Below are 18401 nucleotides of genomic sequence, written 5' to 3'. Positions count from 1 at the left end.
CTCTTTCGTTTGAAGGATCTGGTTTATTAATGCTAATATTAGCAGGGCCCTGACCTCTAATCCTTCTACAGTCAATTAGTGGAGTTTCCACCTGCAGGGCATCTCCAGATTTATGTGCTTACCTAGGACTTTAACTGCAACCCTCTGTATTTCCACCGACCACACTGCTACAGTATACACACAACTCCATCCCAAAAGGATCCTGGAACATGCTCTGAAGCTTCTCTGTTTATATCAGTCTTATTTTTCAGCCTTAGTCATACACCTTTCTAAGTTCATTCATTGACTGACTCTATATTATTTAACCTATAATAAAACACACAGGTTCATTACTCGAATGCGATCGACCGACTCTGGTTCGTTCGTAAAATTTTAGACAATAATTGAATTCTATATTAACGCATCAGGTTTTAAACTAATAAAAGTTTTATACCGATGTCTAGTAGACAACGGATGGCTTTTAACGTCACAGAAACGTTTGGCTCGGCACAAAATAGACATGTCTATCTCACCGGTGGTTTATAGAAAGAAGAAAATAGAGCAGGGACGAACGGTTGTCCGTTTCTACAAAGACAACCGGAGCTATAATGAAAAGACTTTACTTTTGATCGTTTGTCTGTGCCTTGGTAAATAACGTCTTCTAAACGCATTACTGTGCGTGCATTTTGCCATCTCACACAAACTATCTGACGATGAACTGGATTCAGGTGCCTGCTGATCTTGTCAGTAAAAGCATTAGATTCCTTCTCAGATTCTCATTGGCACTTTCTCTCATCGGCTGTCGAACGGGTGCAGAGATTATACCGCTTTACAATATCAGAGCACGAAGCCATTGTTTTGTCTGTGTCCTCATTTGTACGGCTGGTATGTCGCTTAGCAACCGAAGCTTACTGTTAACACACTGCATTGTGTTAAAGCAATAAGCCACTTAAGGACTCGCGTTACAGTGATTTTATAACGGTTGAAGGGATTTTAGACACTAAAACTTCCTTGTGCCTAACAGCGCTCGTCCCAGTGATAAAACCAGTAAAACACACGCCATCTCACAGCTTATTTCTTTATTATAGCAGCATTTGCACAGAACAACAGCTCAGCCCTAGTTTGCTTACTGTATTATGCTAATCGGGTGCACACTGACCTCAACTGTGTATTCCTGTTCCAGCAGTAGGTCTTGTTGGATTTTATCTTACACTATACATTGATGAATACTGTGTCAGGCTCTTGTCATTTTTAAGCTCCTAGCCTGATTCTTTATGCTTTCAGTAATTAAAAGCCAGCGTTTCGTATCGTATTCGCTCATCCTACTCCCCCGAGCATCGCATAAATAAACCTGGCAAAACTTTACACCTTTCAAACTGATGACAAACTCTGATTCTTAACACTTGGAATAAAATAGGCTAATGCGTCTCACTGGGGATAATGAGATATCGTGTCTCGTACGGTTGTCCGTACCATGCCGTGCCACGTGCGTAGGCAGAATGCCTTTATACTTTCTGAACGTTACTTTCGCTCATGCTTTGTCAGCTCTGTCCCTGTTTGCACTCCTCCTCATGAGCTGGACTATCAAACCCTATCTGGGAAGAGAAAGAGGCTTAATTTGAGGCTAATGCTTGTAGGAACTACTGTCATATTTCATCTGTTTTGACATTTGGACCCGAGTTAGTCCCAGAGATCCACGGTTCAGCAACTTCCTTCTGTAATTGAGCAGATAATGGCATTGATATACTGTTACAGTAAGCTGAGCACATGTAGCTCAGATGCTTTTAATAATCTGCTCCTGGAAAGAGGCTCGTCTGTGATGACAGGTACTTACTTAGTAATCCATCTTTGGTGGGTGGTAACTGGGTTAGTTGGAAGGGTTGAAGAGCAATTTTAGTAGCAGTTCCAGTGCGGCCAGTGACATTTTTTTTGCACTAGGTTCATCGCTTTGCTCTTGAAAGCATATCATTCTGAAGGAAACCCTGCAAACAAGCAGGAATATAATTACCTTAAAACGCAGGAAGACACAAGGATGTGCCTTTGCTTGGTTAATTACACCGCTACGGTGGTAAAGGTTTAGTTTAATATATCAGTAGTCAAGTCAAGTCAATTCAAGAAGCTTCTATTGTAATTTCAACCATATCGCTGTCGGGCGGAATCCTCGTATCTCCAAATCCGTTATTTTTCAGGAAATTAAAAAAACGCCGTACCTTATCTGCAGTGCACAGGGTTTAGTCCGCGTTGCAGTGGATTGTCTTGCGCTAAATTCCTGTCCTCAGACGAGCACCAGAACTAGCGGGGGTCAAGAGTTTTTTTTCTTTGAGCCCAGTGTTTTGAAGACATTTACCTCAGAAGACGTGTTGATTCGTTGCGACTCTTCTTGAGGAGAAATATGCCGCGAAGCTCTCTCGCGGAGTGAGGAAGAGGTGGACAGTTGAAGTGTCCAATGGAGTTATGAGATTTGCACTCAAGCTATTTTCAAGACTTTAGATTGGTTAATAACTTGTAAAAATAACAGACCCACGTGGGGACTGACCAATAGCATCGATATGTGAAAAAATATGAAATTGACCAAATTTGGACATACGAGGTTTCCGCCCGACAGCGACGTATAGCTGTTGCAGTACACAGTGAAATGAGACAACGTTTCTCCAGGATCACAGTGCTACATACTGTAAAGTGCAACTGTGCAACCTGGTGCAAACAGTGCAGGACAAAAGACAGTGCAGGACAAAAGACAGTGCAGGACAAAAGACAGTGCAGACAAGAAGTTACAAGACAATACAAAAAGTACAAAAAATACAATGCACAAAAGACAATAAACAGTAAACAGAAACAGCGCCGACCGACCAGCGTAAATATTGTATGTGAATGCTGAATGTTCAACCAATATTTCGTGCAGTAACATCAGAATACACAGTTTCTTAGCAGCAGGTCCTTGAGCTACAGTAGTATATAGAATTGTGCAAAAGACAGCAAATGACTGAAATATTGTATAGTATGTGCAAAACGGCTGAAATGTTGGACAGTTTGTGCAAAAACGGCAAAAAAGTGTGCAAAACAGCATGTAAACAGTTTGCTGGATTGTAGCAGCATGTAAACAAACAGTAAATAAACATCGTAATTAACAGGAAGTGATGTGACAGGTCGAACCTTTCGTGGTACTCTTCATATGGCACCAAACAAGCGTAGCTTCCACACACTCTTCGATTCACGACTTAGTTCGGTTGCAGCAAACCTGAAGCCCTTGTTTTCCAAAGGCAAATAAAAAGAACATTCACACTTCACAAATCATAAGGAACCCAAGGCTCAAATGGCCCCGAGTCTGAAAATAACACTTTAGTCACTAAGGGATGAAGTCCTGGAAATCTTTAGCCATAAAGTTGAAGACTGCAGTACTTTAGTCACCAAGGGCTGCACTCAGAGTCACTAAAAAGTTACATCAATATTTACACCTGGAAACTGGAGACATATTCGGGGTTGAGTTAAAAATCATCTTTCTGGGTGCTTTATTAAGATCATTACACTTTAAACTATACAGGATACATTATCAGTACTTTAAACTATCAGTACTTTAAATGAACGCCTTCATAATGCATATAGTTTTGATCGAGTATGTTTACAGAACGTCCTTCTCACTCGAGCTGCTGTCACACGTGAAAAACGCACCTAAGGCGCACGTGTACCGTCACGTCGGTTCCAGATAGAGTTACGTACGTCTGTAGTTATGTATGCCTGAGGTCTGAGTACCATCGTGAACAATTTCTGTATTAAATCATCACTCGGCTCTGAACGTGCATCAGTCTTGATGAATAATAAAAAATAAAGTGTCATAGTAACGTATCACAGCACCTCTAGCAGCATAAACGTGCTCGAGCACTGATTCAACGAAACAATACCGGAGCAATGAAGCTGTGGTATAAATCTTGGTTTTCGGTTATGGTTGAAATCTGGTGTGTGTGAAGCACGTAGCACTTGATTTCCATCTGTTTCGGTGTCTGCAAAATAGCGTAAACATAAATGTAAATATTACCGCTAAAGCAAAAATACTTTACCTTCGGCTGTTACTACAGTATAATAACTGCAAAATTGATTGTGTCTTATCTGAGAAGTAAGAAAAAGCCAGACACATAATGACTGAGGCACCGTATGCTTTATGGCTGGATATTTCCTTTGAACCATCACTTTGATACGAGCCTTTTGAACTGCTGGAGGACTTTTTGAAAGGAGAATATGTAAATCGGGTATATAATAAAATAACGTTGATTCATTGTAAGGCACGTAATGTCACTTTAAAAGGCCCTTCTCGTTATTATTTAATGTTTAATTTAGATTAACCTCTGAAACGTTCACTGTTCATTTTCAGGATATTAAAATAAATGAAAAAAAAAAAAAAAAAGAGCCGAGAACCGGCTTCAGGTACGTCGCGTCAAAACGTGAGACGTGTTGAAAGAAACGTAAAAAAAAAAAAAAAAAACGGATTGGAATAAATATTGAATAAATATCAGTCGTATTTAAGTATCGATAATGTCACCCAGCTACAAGCATGTTTATTTAAGCTTGTAGATTTGTATATACCGAGTAAGAAACGAACAATTTCATGAGTGCATGATGCAGTGCAGAGTTTCGGATTTTAAAATGTTCTTAACTCTTTTTTTTTATTGCGATGATTCAACATGCATCTTAAACCTTAAAGCCCTTTTAATCATTTCTCCGAGCTCACCTCTGCCTAAGACTATAAGCACACCGGCACGTATCGTCGGGAACTTCAGCTCCGTGTGTTTATTTCATGCAGGAAGATATTTCCACACGTCACACGTCAACGTACCGTAAATGCGTCGTGTGAATTTTTCATGAAGCCTGATGCAGAAACGTTACATTATTCTGTCGTGTTGCGGTTTGATTTCTCTCTCTCTCTCTCTCTCTCTCTCTCTCTCTCTCTCTCTCTATCTTCTCCTCCCGATTCGGTGTCATCATCAATTTATAATGTCATAGCTCTGGCGATAAATAGCATAAAACATTTAATAAGACCACGTTAACCACGTGTCAGAGTAAAAATCTTAATCAATAGAAAGTTCACAGCTCTAGACGAATTGATCCGTGCGTTTTAGAATGAGGAGGAGATTCAAAGGCAGATAACGGACCAGGACATCCATTAATTCGCCTGTCGGGGTGTCAAAAGGGCTTCGGAGATAAATACGCCGATAGCTATCCAGTTGAGAAGTCTTTCAGCGCTCTTTAAATCGATAGAAGGGTATAGAATAGTGATTAGTCAAAATCAGCATTATAGTTTATTTATTCTTTTGTTTATTTTTGGGCAGATAGTTTAGGGAGTTCGATCATGACGTCACTTTTTCAGCTAGTGAGTGAAGTAGACATGAAATCCTGTTACTTTTCTCATCAAAAAGTGCTTTCGCGTTCCTGTTCTACTTTAGCTTACTCATGAGATTTGCAGATGACTGGAGCTCTATCATTAGCTCTATCGCTAATGTCTTTTTAGCATCGCTAGCTACAGTAAATCCTGTGCGGTCTTAACCAGCTAACACTGATACTGGCAGGTAAACATCATCGGAGCGATTCCGATTTGTTGCTGTAAGATTGGTCAAGAAAGAATGGCTTCCTGTTTTTACTTGGAACGAGCTCTCAGGATATTTTCAGCTGACTGACTGACTGCCACTTTCATTGTTGGCTGCGTGGGATTTTATCACCCAAAGCATTACATCAATATGTTTGAGGGGTTAAACGGTTTAAATGAATGCGGTGAATTGACATGCTAGTCAAAATGCAACAACGCTAAGCTCTGCTTCTTTCCCTTAAATGCTAATGTTTACGAATATCTGGTTGATCATCTTGTAAAGCTGTCGTTAATGTATGCGCAAATCGAAGCCCACCTGTTTGCTCTTGTGTTCTTCATCCTACCTGCTTCATTATGCCATGTAATACAGTATTTTATTTTGCATTGTGGAGGCAGTGAGATTTTTGATGCTAACCTGTATCTGCCCTCAGAGACAAAATCAAATCCGGAAGGTATATTACAGCCTCCGCAGGCTTCTTAAAGATGCCAATCAAAAATCTATTGGCTGTTCTCGCACGTCACAGCTGCTATACACAACATCAAGACACTGCAGTCTATTAAAGTGTGTTTAGTTCACACGCACTTTTTTTTCCCTCAAATGGCTACAGCTGTTGACCAGCATATTGCGCTTCTTTGCCAGATTGCTGGAAGGCGTAAGAGTCGGTCATCCATAAAAGTGGCCATTGAGCGTTAATCAAGACCGGTAGAGCAGCTGCTCAATCAATTAGCACTTCTTGTTGCTGGCATCACGGCTCTAATACACCTGGCACGGTTTTCCCCATAATCCGGCCCAGGATGTGTGTAAGCGAATCAAACCACGAACAGAGCACATTTTAATAGACTGCGGCGTGTTCGCACGGCACATTACAGAACAGCCTCCGTATCGTCGTCTAGCAAGTCGATTCAGCATCTTTAAGTTGCAAGGACACGGAGGCCACGGCAGCTGTGAATCCGACCATGATACTGTACCGGCCACCAGAGTGCTCGAGGACCATAATAATACAAGCAGACGAGCAGCTTTCACTTTACTTCCACAACATTTTATTAATAATCATCTAACACTAGCTGATTCCATTCTGGGGGAAAATAAACTGAAACCGTGTTCATGCAGTCACGTATCATCTCCGGCCCTGCTTTTATAATATACTGTATGGGATCTTACTTTGTGAGCAGCGATAAAATGCCTCTCATGAGTGAGAAGTGCACTTTTAACTCAAGGCCGCGTCTGATGAACGCTCGCTGTGGATTGATCAGAGCTCATGAACAGGCTATGTATTATATTATATAATATGTGTTACTAATTCTTGTATAATCATATAAAGGATCATTTAATTTAATTAATTTATTTTAAATCGCAGCATTTTCTTTCTAATTATTTTTATTTCAAATTCTAAATCAGTTTTTTTTTTGTTTATTTCTTTTATTAAACCTTATCCTGACAGGCTCAAGCTTCTTGTAAATTTAGATTAAACACGATTTCAGACCTGCGAGAGTATAACGATCGACAGGAAGTGCAACGCCATCGAATTTAACGCTACCTGATCTATTGATCTAGTCCGACGTTTATCTCCGTGAGTAATCTCATAAGAGGAAATATGATAGAATTGCATTTTCATTTGCTACGAATCTGATATAATATTCAGATCTATTTTATGATGTACATCTATATACAGAAGTTGATGCTTTAATTCTTCATCTAGCAACTTGATAAACTTGTCTGTGGAAGTTATTTTTCTCCACATTCACGACTAAATAATTACGGCTTAACCCCCTCAGAGTTCCGGATTGTTCTGAATGAAGCAGTAACTACAGTAAAAAGTAAAGTGTTACTGATGAACCTGATTATTTCAGATAAAACGGATAGCGATTCCGTTTCTCCCCGAACACACTGGACAGCTTTTAGCTGAAAAACGCGCGGACGGTTTTTAATTCCCGTAACCACCGTGCGAATCAGATTGCGTCGATTTGTATCCGAGCCACGTTTTTTTGTTGGCTTCTTTTAGACGTGCAGGTATTCATTCAGGTGTAGGGAAAGGTTCTGCAATTAGCGCTGAGGAATGTGAATAGCTTGATTGATTGGGGAGGGACGATCACAATGCAATAATTTCCCCTGTGACCAATTTCCTCACGCTTCCACGAGCAAATAAAATATGGAACAAAAAGCGCCGACGTGCGCGTTCCTGTCGAAGCACGCGACCCATCCGGCTGTTCCAGCTCCTAATGATCCGGCGAAGCAAAAATAATAACCAAGAAACAGGGGTCATAACTCATCAATGCAGTGTAATAATGTCAACCTTGTTAAATAAGTCTGGGGCTTGTTATGTCAATGCATCAGAGTAACAGATTGCATGGTTAGCATGGCTGCGCTAGCGATTCAGTCCCATGTGGAGTGTATTGGTGACTGCGAGGTGTGTTTGCGTGGGTCACTCAGGACACGCCACATGATTCAGTTGCATTCTGTCTGCCAGTTAGCACAATTTCTGTGTTGATTAGCAATTATCATGGATCAATGTGTGCAAACAAGTCTATTTGCTCATGTACTCATACAAGGGCATTGTAAATAGGAACAGCGCTTCCTCTACAGTACCTCTACCTCTTCCTTTTAGCCATCGTCAAGTGTATCGTAATGTTAGAGGCTTGCTGTTGATTAATTTTTAGCATTTAGCAGATTTATGGAAAGACCAACGGCCCGTGTTAAACCGCCGCAGAAATGTCATTTGATTTCAGAACACTGGCACGGACACGAGTTTGACTGCTCCGAGGCAGGAAGTGACATTTTCCGCTCGCTGAAAAGGTGTCAGGTCAGGTGTTTTATATCGCCTGTAAAAACTTTTATAAGGAATATCTTGTAGTAGGAAGTCAAGGTGACTGGACTTGTCTTAGAATCTCGTTTACAAAAGACGTCCCAGCTTCCTGAAGGTGTTACAGATGTACTTACTTACAAATTGTACACTATTCTACCTTAAAGCCATCAGCAGAATGGAAATTTAAGTACTTTAAGTTACATATTTTGTATTAAATGATATTTTGTATTGAATCGTTTGGCTGTAACATTGAAACAACAACAGTGCCTGCTGGGTTCTTCTACAGTATAAAGTGCATTTTGTTTGTATAGATATACTTTTATTTCATTGGGTAGTTTTACAGAATGTCTAAAAATTGCCTCCGCGCTGAACTTCACAGAGAGTCGGAGTCAGAGCGAGACGGCCGTACGGAAAGGTCATGGCTCAAGCAAAAGAAAGTCTAAAAACTATCGATCCTGACAGCAGGAGCTTCGGCACAAAAACAGCAGGAACGATTAAAAGCACCAGCGTGCTTCGAAATCCTCTACATGAGCATCAGTATATGTGCTCTGATGTCTTAATTGTACTGCGTACTTTTATAGTTGGACATAAAATGTATCATCTGCTACTCACTGAAAGCGCATTGCGTTTGATTTATGCAGCTGTCACCGCTTATTTTTGTTTACTATTCGATTTCTCACAGCACAGAATTAGTACAATTACCGCCTTATCGCTGACATTTTATTTACTTATTTATTCATTGCTTAATTAATTATTTTCTGTTATTTTTTTTTTCCTCACTCATTGGCAGCTTTTAGAATAAAACTCGTTCACAGGGTCGCAGTTTATGTCGCTTTGTTTCTCCGGCATTTGTTTTTTAAATAAAGTACATGAAGTTTTCACATTTATTTATCACCCAGCTGTATTAGTGCTAAAGTCGCACCTTTTTACACACACACATATATATATATATATATATATATATATATATATATATATATATATATATATATATATTTTTTTTTTTAAATACCCCTTCCCCCCACCCCCGAGACAAATGGGATCTTTGCATAAGTAATGTGGTCCAGGCCTACGGAGCTCGGAACTTAAGAAAAATGACGATATTTCTAGTTATAAATCCACTCCTGAGCAATCTGTCTGGCACAAAGTGCTGCCGTACCAGAACTATTATTGTATGGTAAGCTTTTAATCTTTAAAAAAAAGGACGGCCATAAATAACAGAGATGGTCTGCTTTTTTTCTTTCTTTTTTTTTCTTTCTCCAAGAATTGCTTTAGTCCATTTTCTGTTATGACAGTAGCCCATAAGGTAATAATTCAAATTAGTAGAAGCAGGATAGTGTTTGCAGTGTGTTATGTAATGAACACGAAAAGAGATGCCATTACTTTAGTGGCCTGAATATTTGCAGAAAGTCACTTTAATTGCCTGCTTTATGGAGCAGTTAGGCAATTAACTCACGTTAGGCTGCAATGAACCAAATAACCGAAGGTGTGTTGTTCACTAAGTGCTACTCGGGAATAATGACACCATACCAATAAGCCATCCATCCATCCATCCATTTTCTGGAGCACTTATCTTACACTGGGTCACCAGGAATCTGGACCATGTCCTGGCAAAGGCACAAACGTACTCACAATTACACACTCATACACACACTACAAAAGATTTAGAGATGCCAATCGGCCGATGACAGGGTTCCCACACGTCCTGGAAAACCTGGAAATCCTGGAAAATTAATGACCAAAGTTCCAGTCCTGGAAAACACATGGAAAATGAGAGAAAACATAAATTGTCCTGGAAAAAATCTTGTTGTCCTGGAAAATTATTATTTTTAAATGTTCTTGATCATTTAAAGAACAGTTTACGACCGGTCGAAACAATTAACGTTAGTAACAGAAAGCGCTCTGTTCAGGGACGCTGAGTTTTGACGGGTTTTTTGTTATGCTGTTTAATCTCGCTGTGACGGATGACGCTGTCTTGTGTCGGCGGTTTCAGGTGCTAGGAATGGTTTAAGTGCTCGAATGTTTTCAGCAAATGGTGACGGGTAAGCAGGTTATATTAACCTTGTTAATCTTGAATATCATGTGCAAGGGGAATGCACAGCAAACTAAAGCATGCATGACGGCATTGGCCTGAGAAAGGAAAGGGTATTAATATGTGCGGTCTTTTTATTTTATAAATGTTGTAATTTCATTCAAATGACAAATTGTCTTTAAAAGTATAGTTAAGTAATAGCCATAAAGTGTACGTTGTTTTTAAGACTTCTGGAGAGAAGAACATATTACTTTAGGCCGTGAATCTGTGATACTTGTCTTTTTTTTTGCTAAATTTGAAATGTCCTGGAAAAGTCCTGGAAAATGAGCTCTGAAAAAGAGTGGGAACCCTGGATGACATGTCCTTGTACTTGAGGATAAAACCGGCATTGTGTACTTCGATGAAACCCCTAAACCATGCGGAGAACATGCAAACGCCACAAACGCATGAATGCGACCTTCAAATATGCTAACCACTGGAACAGCCCTTTTTTAGGGTTTCTCCAGCCTCCCTGTCTGTGATCTCAGCCACCCTAAACATAAAAATTACGTTAAAATGCAGGACATGTCGTCGAATGGGAAAGAAAATTATTTATCGGTTTGATCCAAGAGAGAATTTTTTTTACATTGCTTTTACGTGTGTGCGTTGTAGTCTTTCAAAAGTGCGTCATCAGCTGTCTGCTTTATTTGAACGGAGAAGCACAGAGTCAGTCAGAGCTGGAGGCGTTTATCTATAACGTTAATCGACGGAAAGCCGCAAAGACGGCAACCAAAAGCAGTGAAATTTCACTATTCTTATTACCAGAGTTGTAGCACAAACAAAATATTAATGCAAACAATCCATTCAATACTAAATAAAAATAACATTTATTGATTTGGTCTTTGTCTTGTGAATATTTTTTATTAATGACTGCATTCATTGGACACACTGTTTGTAGAGAACGCACACGTTATAACAGTCTCAGTTACTTTGCACTGTTCATGCTATAAGAAATTACAAGTGGGGATCATTTCTTTTGTTGCTTGCATCATTTGTATTCAACATATTTACATGTTTAACGTATCCACATCCCAGAACTTGTCAAATCACACAAATATATACATAAATACAACTCCTTAAGACTTCCATGAGCATAGGCTTCAATATATAGCAAACAGGCATTAAGTCTATTACAGGTGAGATCAGAAACAGTCCAGTAAACAGAAAAACAGTCTTATCTGTGGATGAACAAGAAGGTGTTGGATGTTAAGGCCTGTGGTATAGAATCCAACTAAATCCCAGAGAGAGTTTCTTCAGCCCAATAAGCTACATATCTGTCCATCACACATAGTCCCAGCTGATGAGCAAAATAACCCTCTTGGAGCAGGAAAACAATAGTTTCTCAAAGCATGGTTAAGATGACCATCACCACAGAGCATAAGGTAGCTTCAAACATGATCTCTCTTTTTACTCTTCAGTTTCCCTTTTTATCCCCTACAGGACTGTGATGGGTTGGCACTCCGTCCAGGGTGTATCCTGCCTTGATGCCCGATGACGCCTGAGATAGGCACAGGCTCCCCGTGACCCGAGATAGTTCGGATAAGCGGTAGAAAATGAAATGAATCCCCTACAGGACATATCCCTATGTGTCCCCCTACTGGCCAGGATGAATTGTTAACAAAAAACCCTGTGACAGGCAGGGACTGTTACAACGTACATGAACCGATCTGATTCAAGACTGGCATCATTACATCATGCATAAAATTTTGGTGTCCACTTTTGCCATTTAATAATACCATAACTTTTGGCTTACTATGTAGTCATATAATATATAATATTAAACTATTCGTGTTTTAAATTCTCACTGAGGGCTAAAACCGCTAAAGATGAAATCCTAGAACTGCCCCTGCACCATAGAGAAATTCTTTGACATGATACAGCGCCCCTGGAGCAGAGAAGGGTAAGGGCCTTGCTCAAGGGCCCAACAGTGGCAGCTTGACAGTACTGGGGCTTGAACCCTGATGATCCAATCAACAACCCCTAGCCTTAACCACACTAGTACCCCATACCACGTGCAGTATCATGCTGTTTAATATCTTTGTCCCTGAAAAGCTCACCTTTACCGTTATTTCTACATGTTGCAGAAAATCCTTTGCTTATCCTTATTAAGTCATAGAATATCCTTCTTTCCCCTCACCATATCGTTTCAGTTTAAACATTGCTGTAAGTGTAGCTAATCTAGCATTATCCTCCTGGAGGGTTTATTCCCAATGACGAGAATAAGAAATGTTGCTTTTCTAGTAAGACTACAGCTCATGGTAGTGTACGTGGCTGACCTTTAACTACAGGCACACAGGCTGTGTGTGTGTGTGTGTGTGTGTGTGTGTGTGTGTGAGTCTCTAACACGCTGAGAGTGTGACCTAGGATCACCTCAAACCATCTTTCCGGGCAGGTTCTGAATTTTTTAACGTACACTTCTGCTAATGCAAAATTTATACTAATTGAAGTGAACAAGTCTGATTTTGTTAGACTTCATATATAAACAGAATCATCTGGAAATCTGCAGCTGTTACAAAATCTTAACTTTCGCTTTCCACTTCTCTGGGTTGACGTGTCATTTTTTTTTTTTCTTTTAGATTTTATTTTTTCTTTTCGAATTTGAGTTTTTGAGGCCGTGTTGTGGAATTATTGTGTGGAAAAAAAATCCCCCGGCAATCATTTTCTTTCCCTCTCACTGCTGTCAACTTCATAAAATTGATTGTGGATAATTTTCATGCTGTGAATAATCCCAGCCTAGGAGTTTCATAAGCTTTCAAACAGGCCCCTGAATAAGAATATAACCGGAGCTGAACCTGTCAAGCACAGATACCAGGTTGAGCGATGGATCAATTCCAATTGTTATGATATTATTCATGAGTTCTGAATTATTATGCATGAAGCCTCACCTCTACAACCATGCATACTGATCTGCAGCTACAAGTCCATCCCTCTGTCGCGGTTCTCATCGAATCTGGAAACGTAGCTGCCACTTAATCAACCACCGCATTCACAGGACGCCCGGCTCGACGCCTCAGTTCTGGCTCTGAATTATTTTTGATTATTGATGTAAATTATAGACTTACTCCATTCATTATCGCTCATTATATTCCTCTCACATTAATTACCACCTGCATTAAATACAGCGCTGTACAGCATCTCGTGTCTCTGCTCTGCCCTCAGTGTTACAGTACATAAACATGGCGGTACTCAGGCTTCAGCAGTGCGGAGTCCGACTGCGACGGACGATGTCGGAACAGGACGTTCGCAACCGTACAGAAAAACGAAGCCAAAAACAAATAAAAGCTAATAAACTCTCTGAGGTGAAGCGGTCTAGCTCCAAATGTGCTCACGTAGCAGAGACATCTCAGTGCAACACATGAGGAACCCATCAAACACGGCCATGGAGATGGATTAGTGATCAGACGCCCAGTTTTCTACCCAGTCACGTGTTTCTACAGTTTTCTATCCAGTTCACCTGAAGCCTGAATGTAGTGGGTTTTTCAGTAGTGAATCCTCCTTTTCCTTTCATGCTTTTCACATTTACTGATCACTTTTTTTCTTTCTTTCTTTCTTCCTTCCTTCCTTCCTTTTTCTGTGTTTTTTCTTAATTTTCTCTCTTCCAAACTTGCCCTTTCTTCCTTACTTCCTTACTTTCTCCCTCCCTCCGTCCCGCCTTCCTTCCTTCCTTCCTTCCTTCCTTCCTTCCTTCCTTCCTTTTTTCTTCCTATTTCTGTTTTTTCTTAATTTTCTCTCTTCCAAACTTGCCCTTCCTTCCTTCCTTCCTTTTTTCTTCCTATTTCTGTTTTTTCTTAATTTTCTCTCTTCCAAACTTGCCCTTTCTTCCTTCCTTCCTTCCTTCCTTCCTTCCTGTTTTTCTTCCTATTTCTGTGTTTTTTCTTAATTTTCTCCCTTCCAAACTCGCCCTTTCTTCGTTACTTCCTCCCTCCCTCCGTCCCTCCTTCCTTCCTTCCTTCCTTCCTTCCTTTCTCTCTTTTTCCTCTCTTTAGCAGATCATGTCTACAGAAATGTCTCTCCACCAACCCAAAAAACACGTCATGTTCAGTTCAAATTGTCTGTTTTTCTTTTCTGGGTTAAACAGTTAGTTATATAAAATAATGTCACTAGTATGGAAAAGGTTTTAATGGATTAATTACATTTCATTTTCATTTAATTCATAGTTTTCCTTTTTTATTTTTCTTGGGAAATGTATTTTAATCAGTGCAGTAAACCTTAATGTTTTGTCCTAGTATTGATCATCGCGATGTTAACCCTGCTATCGCTTACAAAGTCCATGTAATTAGGGCCTCATTAGCGCCTTTATTTTATCTCAGACATTCTAAATGGGAGACGTAGCCTGCTGCGGTAACAGGAAATGCTTTGCACTTTAATTTTCATTTGTTTTAATTACACATTTGGCTTATTTGAAGACCAAATTATAAACTTTGGCTTGCGAAGGTCAATAAGATTTTGAACCGAATTGAATCGATTTGGAAATGAATCTTCTTGTCCCGTGAGGGTCACGAATCAATCCAAAATATCTACATGACCGTCTATTTAGTTATCCTTGTTATGATAGAAGGATATAAGATCATCTACTTTGCGGCCTGGGAGTTTTACTTTACGATGTGGGTGTTTTATTGCTCTATAGAGGAATAGCAAAAGTACATTCCAGTTGTATAGATTGTGTCTAGAGTGTGTTTTTTTCTGTAATAATTTTCCCCCCTCCTCTTCGCTGAGTTCTGGCAGATTTACACTAATCCACCAAGCGTCACTGCTGAAACCATCACTGTCACACAAGTCCGATGAAGTTCGGTCTGGAGACTGCTGATGTGTGTGGATAAACATTCATAACCCATGTGTTCAGGGTCTCGACCTCCTAACATCAGGGAATATTTAGTATTTTAGGTGTCAGTCTGCGTTTGTAATTAACGCTCCTCCAGGGTTGGGGGTTTGATTCCCACCTCCGCCTTGTGAGTTTGCATGTTCTCCCCGTGCCTCGGGGGTTTCCTCCGGTTTCCTCCCCCGGTCCAAAGACATGCATGGTAGGTTGATTGGCAGCTCTGGAAAATTGTCCGTAGTGTGTGATTGCGTGAGTGAATGAGAGTGTGTGTGTGTGCCCTGCGATGGGTTGGCACTCCGTCCAGGGTGTATCCTGCCTTGATGCCCGATGACGCCTGAGATAGGCACAGGCTCCCAGTGACCCGAGGTAGTTCGGATAAGCAGTAGAAAATGAATGAATGAATGAATGTGCTCCGTTAGGTCTACATTAGATCTGTAGCAGTAGACCTGAACGTGTCTCTCTCTCATGATGTCTTCACGCATGTTTCCTAACATTTGACTTTTCTTTCTATTTCAGGCTTTTCCATGCATATCCACAGGAATTTATGGTAAGCCCAGTTTATTTATTTTTTCTATATTTTCTGTGTAAAAGTTCAGGAAAAGTATTTATTTTCTCATAATGTCCTAAAACCCCTTTGACCCCTATGAGCTTGTGCAGGTTCTCAAAGGAAAGTTCTAGCTGTCTTATTTACACGCCGTTACTCTTAGCTTTACCGTCATCACCGATTACTGTCATTACTACTGTTCATACGCAATTGTCGGACAGTTTATAATCACAAACTTTTGTTTCACCCGAATGAGGATGAGGTTCCCTTTTGAGTCTGCTTCCTCTCTAGGTTTCTTCCTCATCCATCTAAGGGAGTTTTTTCTCACCACAGTCACATCTTGAACTTTGTGTACTATGTTTCTTATATTCTGTAAAGCCGCTTTGAGACGACATCCGTTGTTTAAAGCGCTACACCAGTGGTCTTCACTATTTTTTTCATGTGAGCCACACTGATAGGACAAAGTCAATAGGAGAGCCACTTTCACCACAAAGTATGCCAAGTTATTCAGTCTTAAATAGCTTATCTGCTTAAATACAATGTACAAAATTGCAATACAATAATTACTCGAGTTGCGGATGATGCATGCTCCCCATCAGTTACCTCTTTTGTCATCGTCACATTGCTTTGTTGCTGTTCATTTTGTGCGCGGGATTGTTCGATAAGAAATCGATCCATTTTTTAGTCCGTGTGTACAGTAAACACAAGTTGTTAACTAGCATGAAACACAAACTAGCTTCTGACAGGCCGCCAAAAACTGGCTATTGCGCAGAAAGCAGTGATTCAGTGACGAGTCAAATAATATACATAAATATGTATTGTTATTTGTAGTAGAGCACATTCGTTTTTCTATGCTTCCCTGATTGTTTGTAATGTTATTTAAATGAAAAATAAATTTTAACCACACGATCATATCATCGTATTATTTACTGCCACGCGAGCCGCATATTAAAGCTTGGCGAGCCGCAGGAGGCTCGCAATGAGTAACACTGCGCTAGACAAATAAAATTGAATTGAATTGAATTTAAGAATTCTCTGTAGGTGCTAAATAACATGCTTTAAGATATTGTTATTTCTAAAGTATTTGTGCTCAGCAGTACACTGGGTAATCTAGAGGGGGTTCATCGGTCATGGTGAACGGATGGATTGAATTCCTTCTGCCCTGAATGTTCCCTGTCTCAAAAACGTTCACATCAGGGATGTGGTAGCTCAGTGGTTAAGGCGTTCAACTACTGATCTGAAGGTCATTGGTTCGAATCCCAGGTCCACCAAGTTGCCACTGCAGGGCCCCTGAGCAAGGCCCTTAACCCTCAATTGCTCAGGTGTATAAACTGAAATAAAAATGTAAGTCACTCTGGATAAGAGTGTCTGCTAAATGCTGTAAATGTAAATGTCAATAGTTGGAGCTGTAGAAGCTCTTATTCCTCTTATTTGACTGTATACTTTGTTTAATTCTCTATTTCTTGTGTTACTGATGTAATTCTGAGACTAAAATGTGTTTGTCATGTATCTAAACCAGCAGGAGCATCTACAGTAGATAAGCGTGAACTGTCAACCTGTACAGCTCAGTACTGCAAGAAGCTGTACATTCTACCTGCTTTTGGGAGCTTGCTTTTACAATCGTCAGTGAAACGCGTCGGTTTTGTACGTAACACACACACACACGGTTTTAGTGCATCTTGCAGCTGAATTACTTCTGAAAACGTTCTCTGTGTAAACTATGGTTAATAAAAGTCCCCACAGTCCCTAAATATTACAGGAACATCAAAAAGTTTTGCTGTCAGCAGGTTTATATTTTAATACTTGATGTCTTATACTGTAGCAAAGCCCTCAGTTCTATTATTTGGAACAACCAGAGGCAGGAGTAAGCTGATGATGTACACCGACTTTAGCAACATACAGGCTGATCGATGAAATCAGCAGTGACTGATATCAAACCAAACGGCCGTCCGAGTGAAGAGAAAAGAAAACATAATAAGGAAAAAAGGAAATATAATCAAATCACCATGTCAGCTCTGAAGTAAGGCGTAGGAGTGATGTACCTCAAAAAGCACATACGCAGCAGAAATATGGGAGCTGGACTGCAAAATACAAGGAGCTCATCAGCAGCACAAAGTGAGTACGAGTGACAGGAGCAAGTAGAGTGGGCACGCTGGACATTATGTCAATATGCATCAGGAGAGCCGCTGTAAACACGCACGACGAGGAAAAACGAAAGCGTATCATTTAACATCCTCGAGAATCCAATTTCTCTCCATTCATGCATGTTGTTTTGTGGACTAATATCACAAAAAAGTCAATCCAAATGTGAAATGCACCACTGCAGGCTTGGCAAAGCAAAATTAGAGGAAAAAAAAAGTGAAGGAGGCTGTTGATGATTGATGAAGATGATGAAGAAAAATCTGATTTTTGCCCAAACTGGCCTTTTCTCCATATTTTGATGTTTCGTTCTTAAGAACCCAGGAATAAATATTTACACATTAAAAATGTACTAATTAATTAATATAAAACATTACACCAGTTCTGTAAGGCCTCAGAGTTTGCTGGCGAAATAAACCCGTATCATACAGTAATGATCCAAAATCCAAACCTCTTTTATTATTAAATCC

General features: G+C 40.0%; 1 protein-coding gene across 2 annotated transcripts in view; it reads left to right on the top strand.

Moving 5' to 3' along the window:
* Positions 1-18401, top strand: part of macrod2 (mono-ADP ribosylhydrolase 2) — a 580362-nt gene that overhangs the window by 414826 nt on the left and 147135 nt on the right. For both annotated transcript variants that reach the window (XM_060871810.1, XM_060871809.1), the window contains exon 7: positions 15765-15795. In XM_060871810.1, the coding sequence (XP_060727793.1) occupies positions 15765-15795 (31 nt within the window). The remainder of the gene's footprint in view (positions 1-15764; positions 15796-18401) is intronic.

The sequence above is a fragment of the Tachysurus vachellii genome, chromosome 6 (assembly GCF_030014155.1).
Source record: "Tachysurus vachellii isolate PV-2020 chromosome 6, HZAU_Pvac_v1, whole genome shotgun sequence".
NCBI classification, from domain to species: domain Eukaryota; kingdom Metazoa; phylum Chordata; class Actinopteri; order Siluriformes; family Bagridae; genus Tachysurus; species Tachysurus vachellii.
This window is presented reverse-complemented; position numbering and strand designations above follow the sequence as displayed.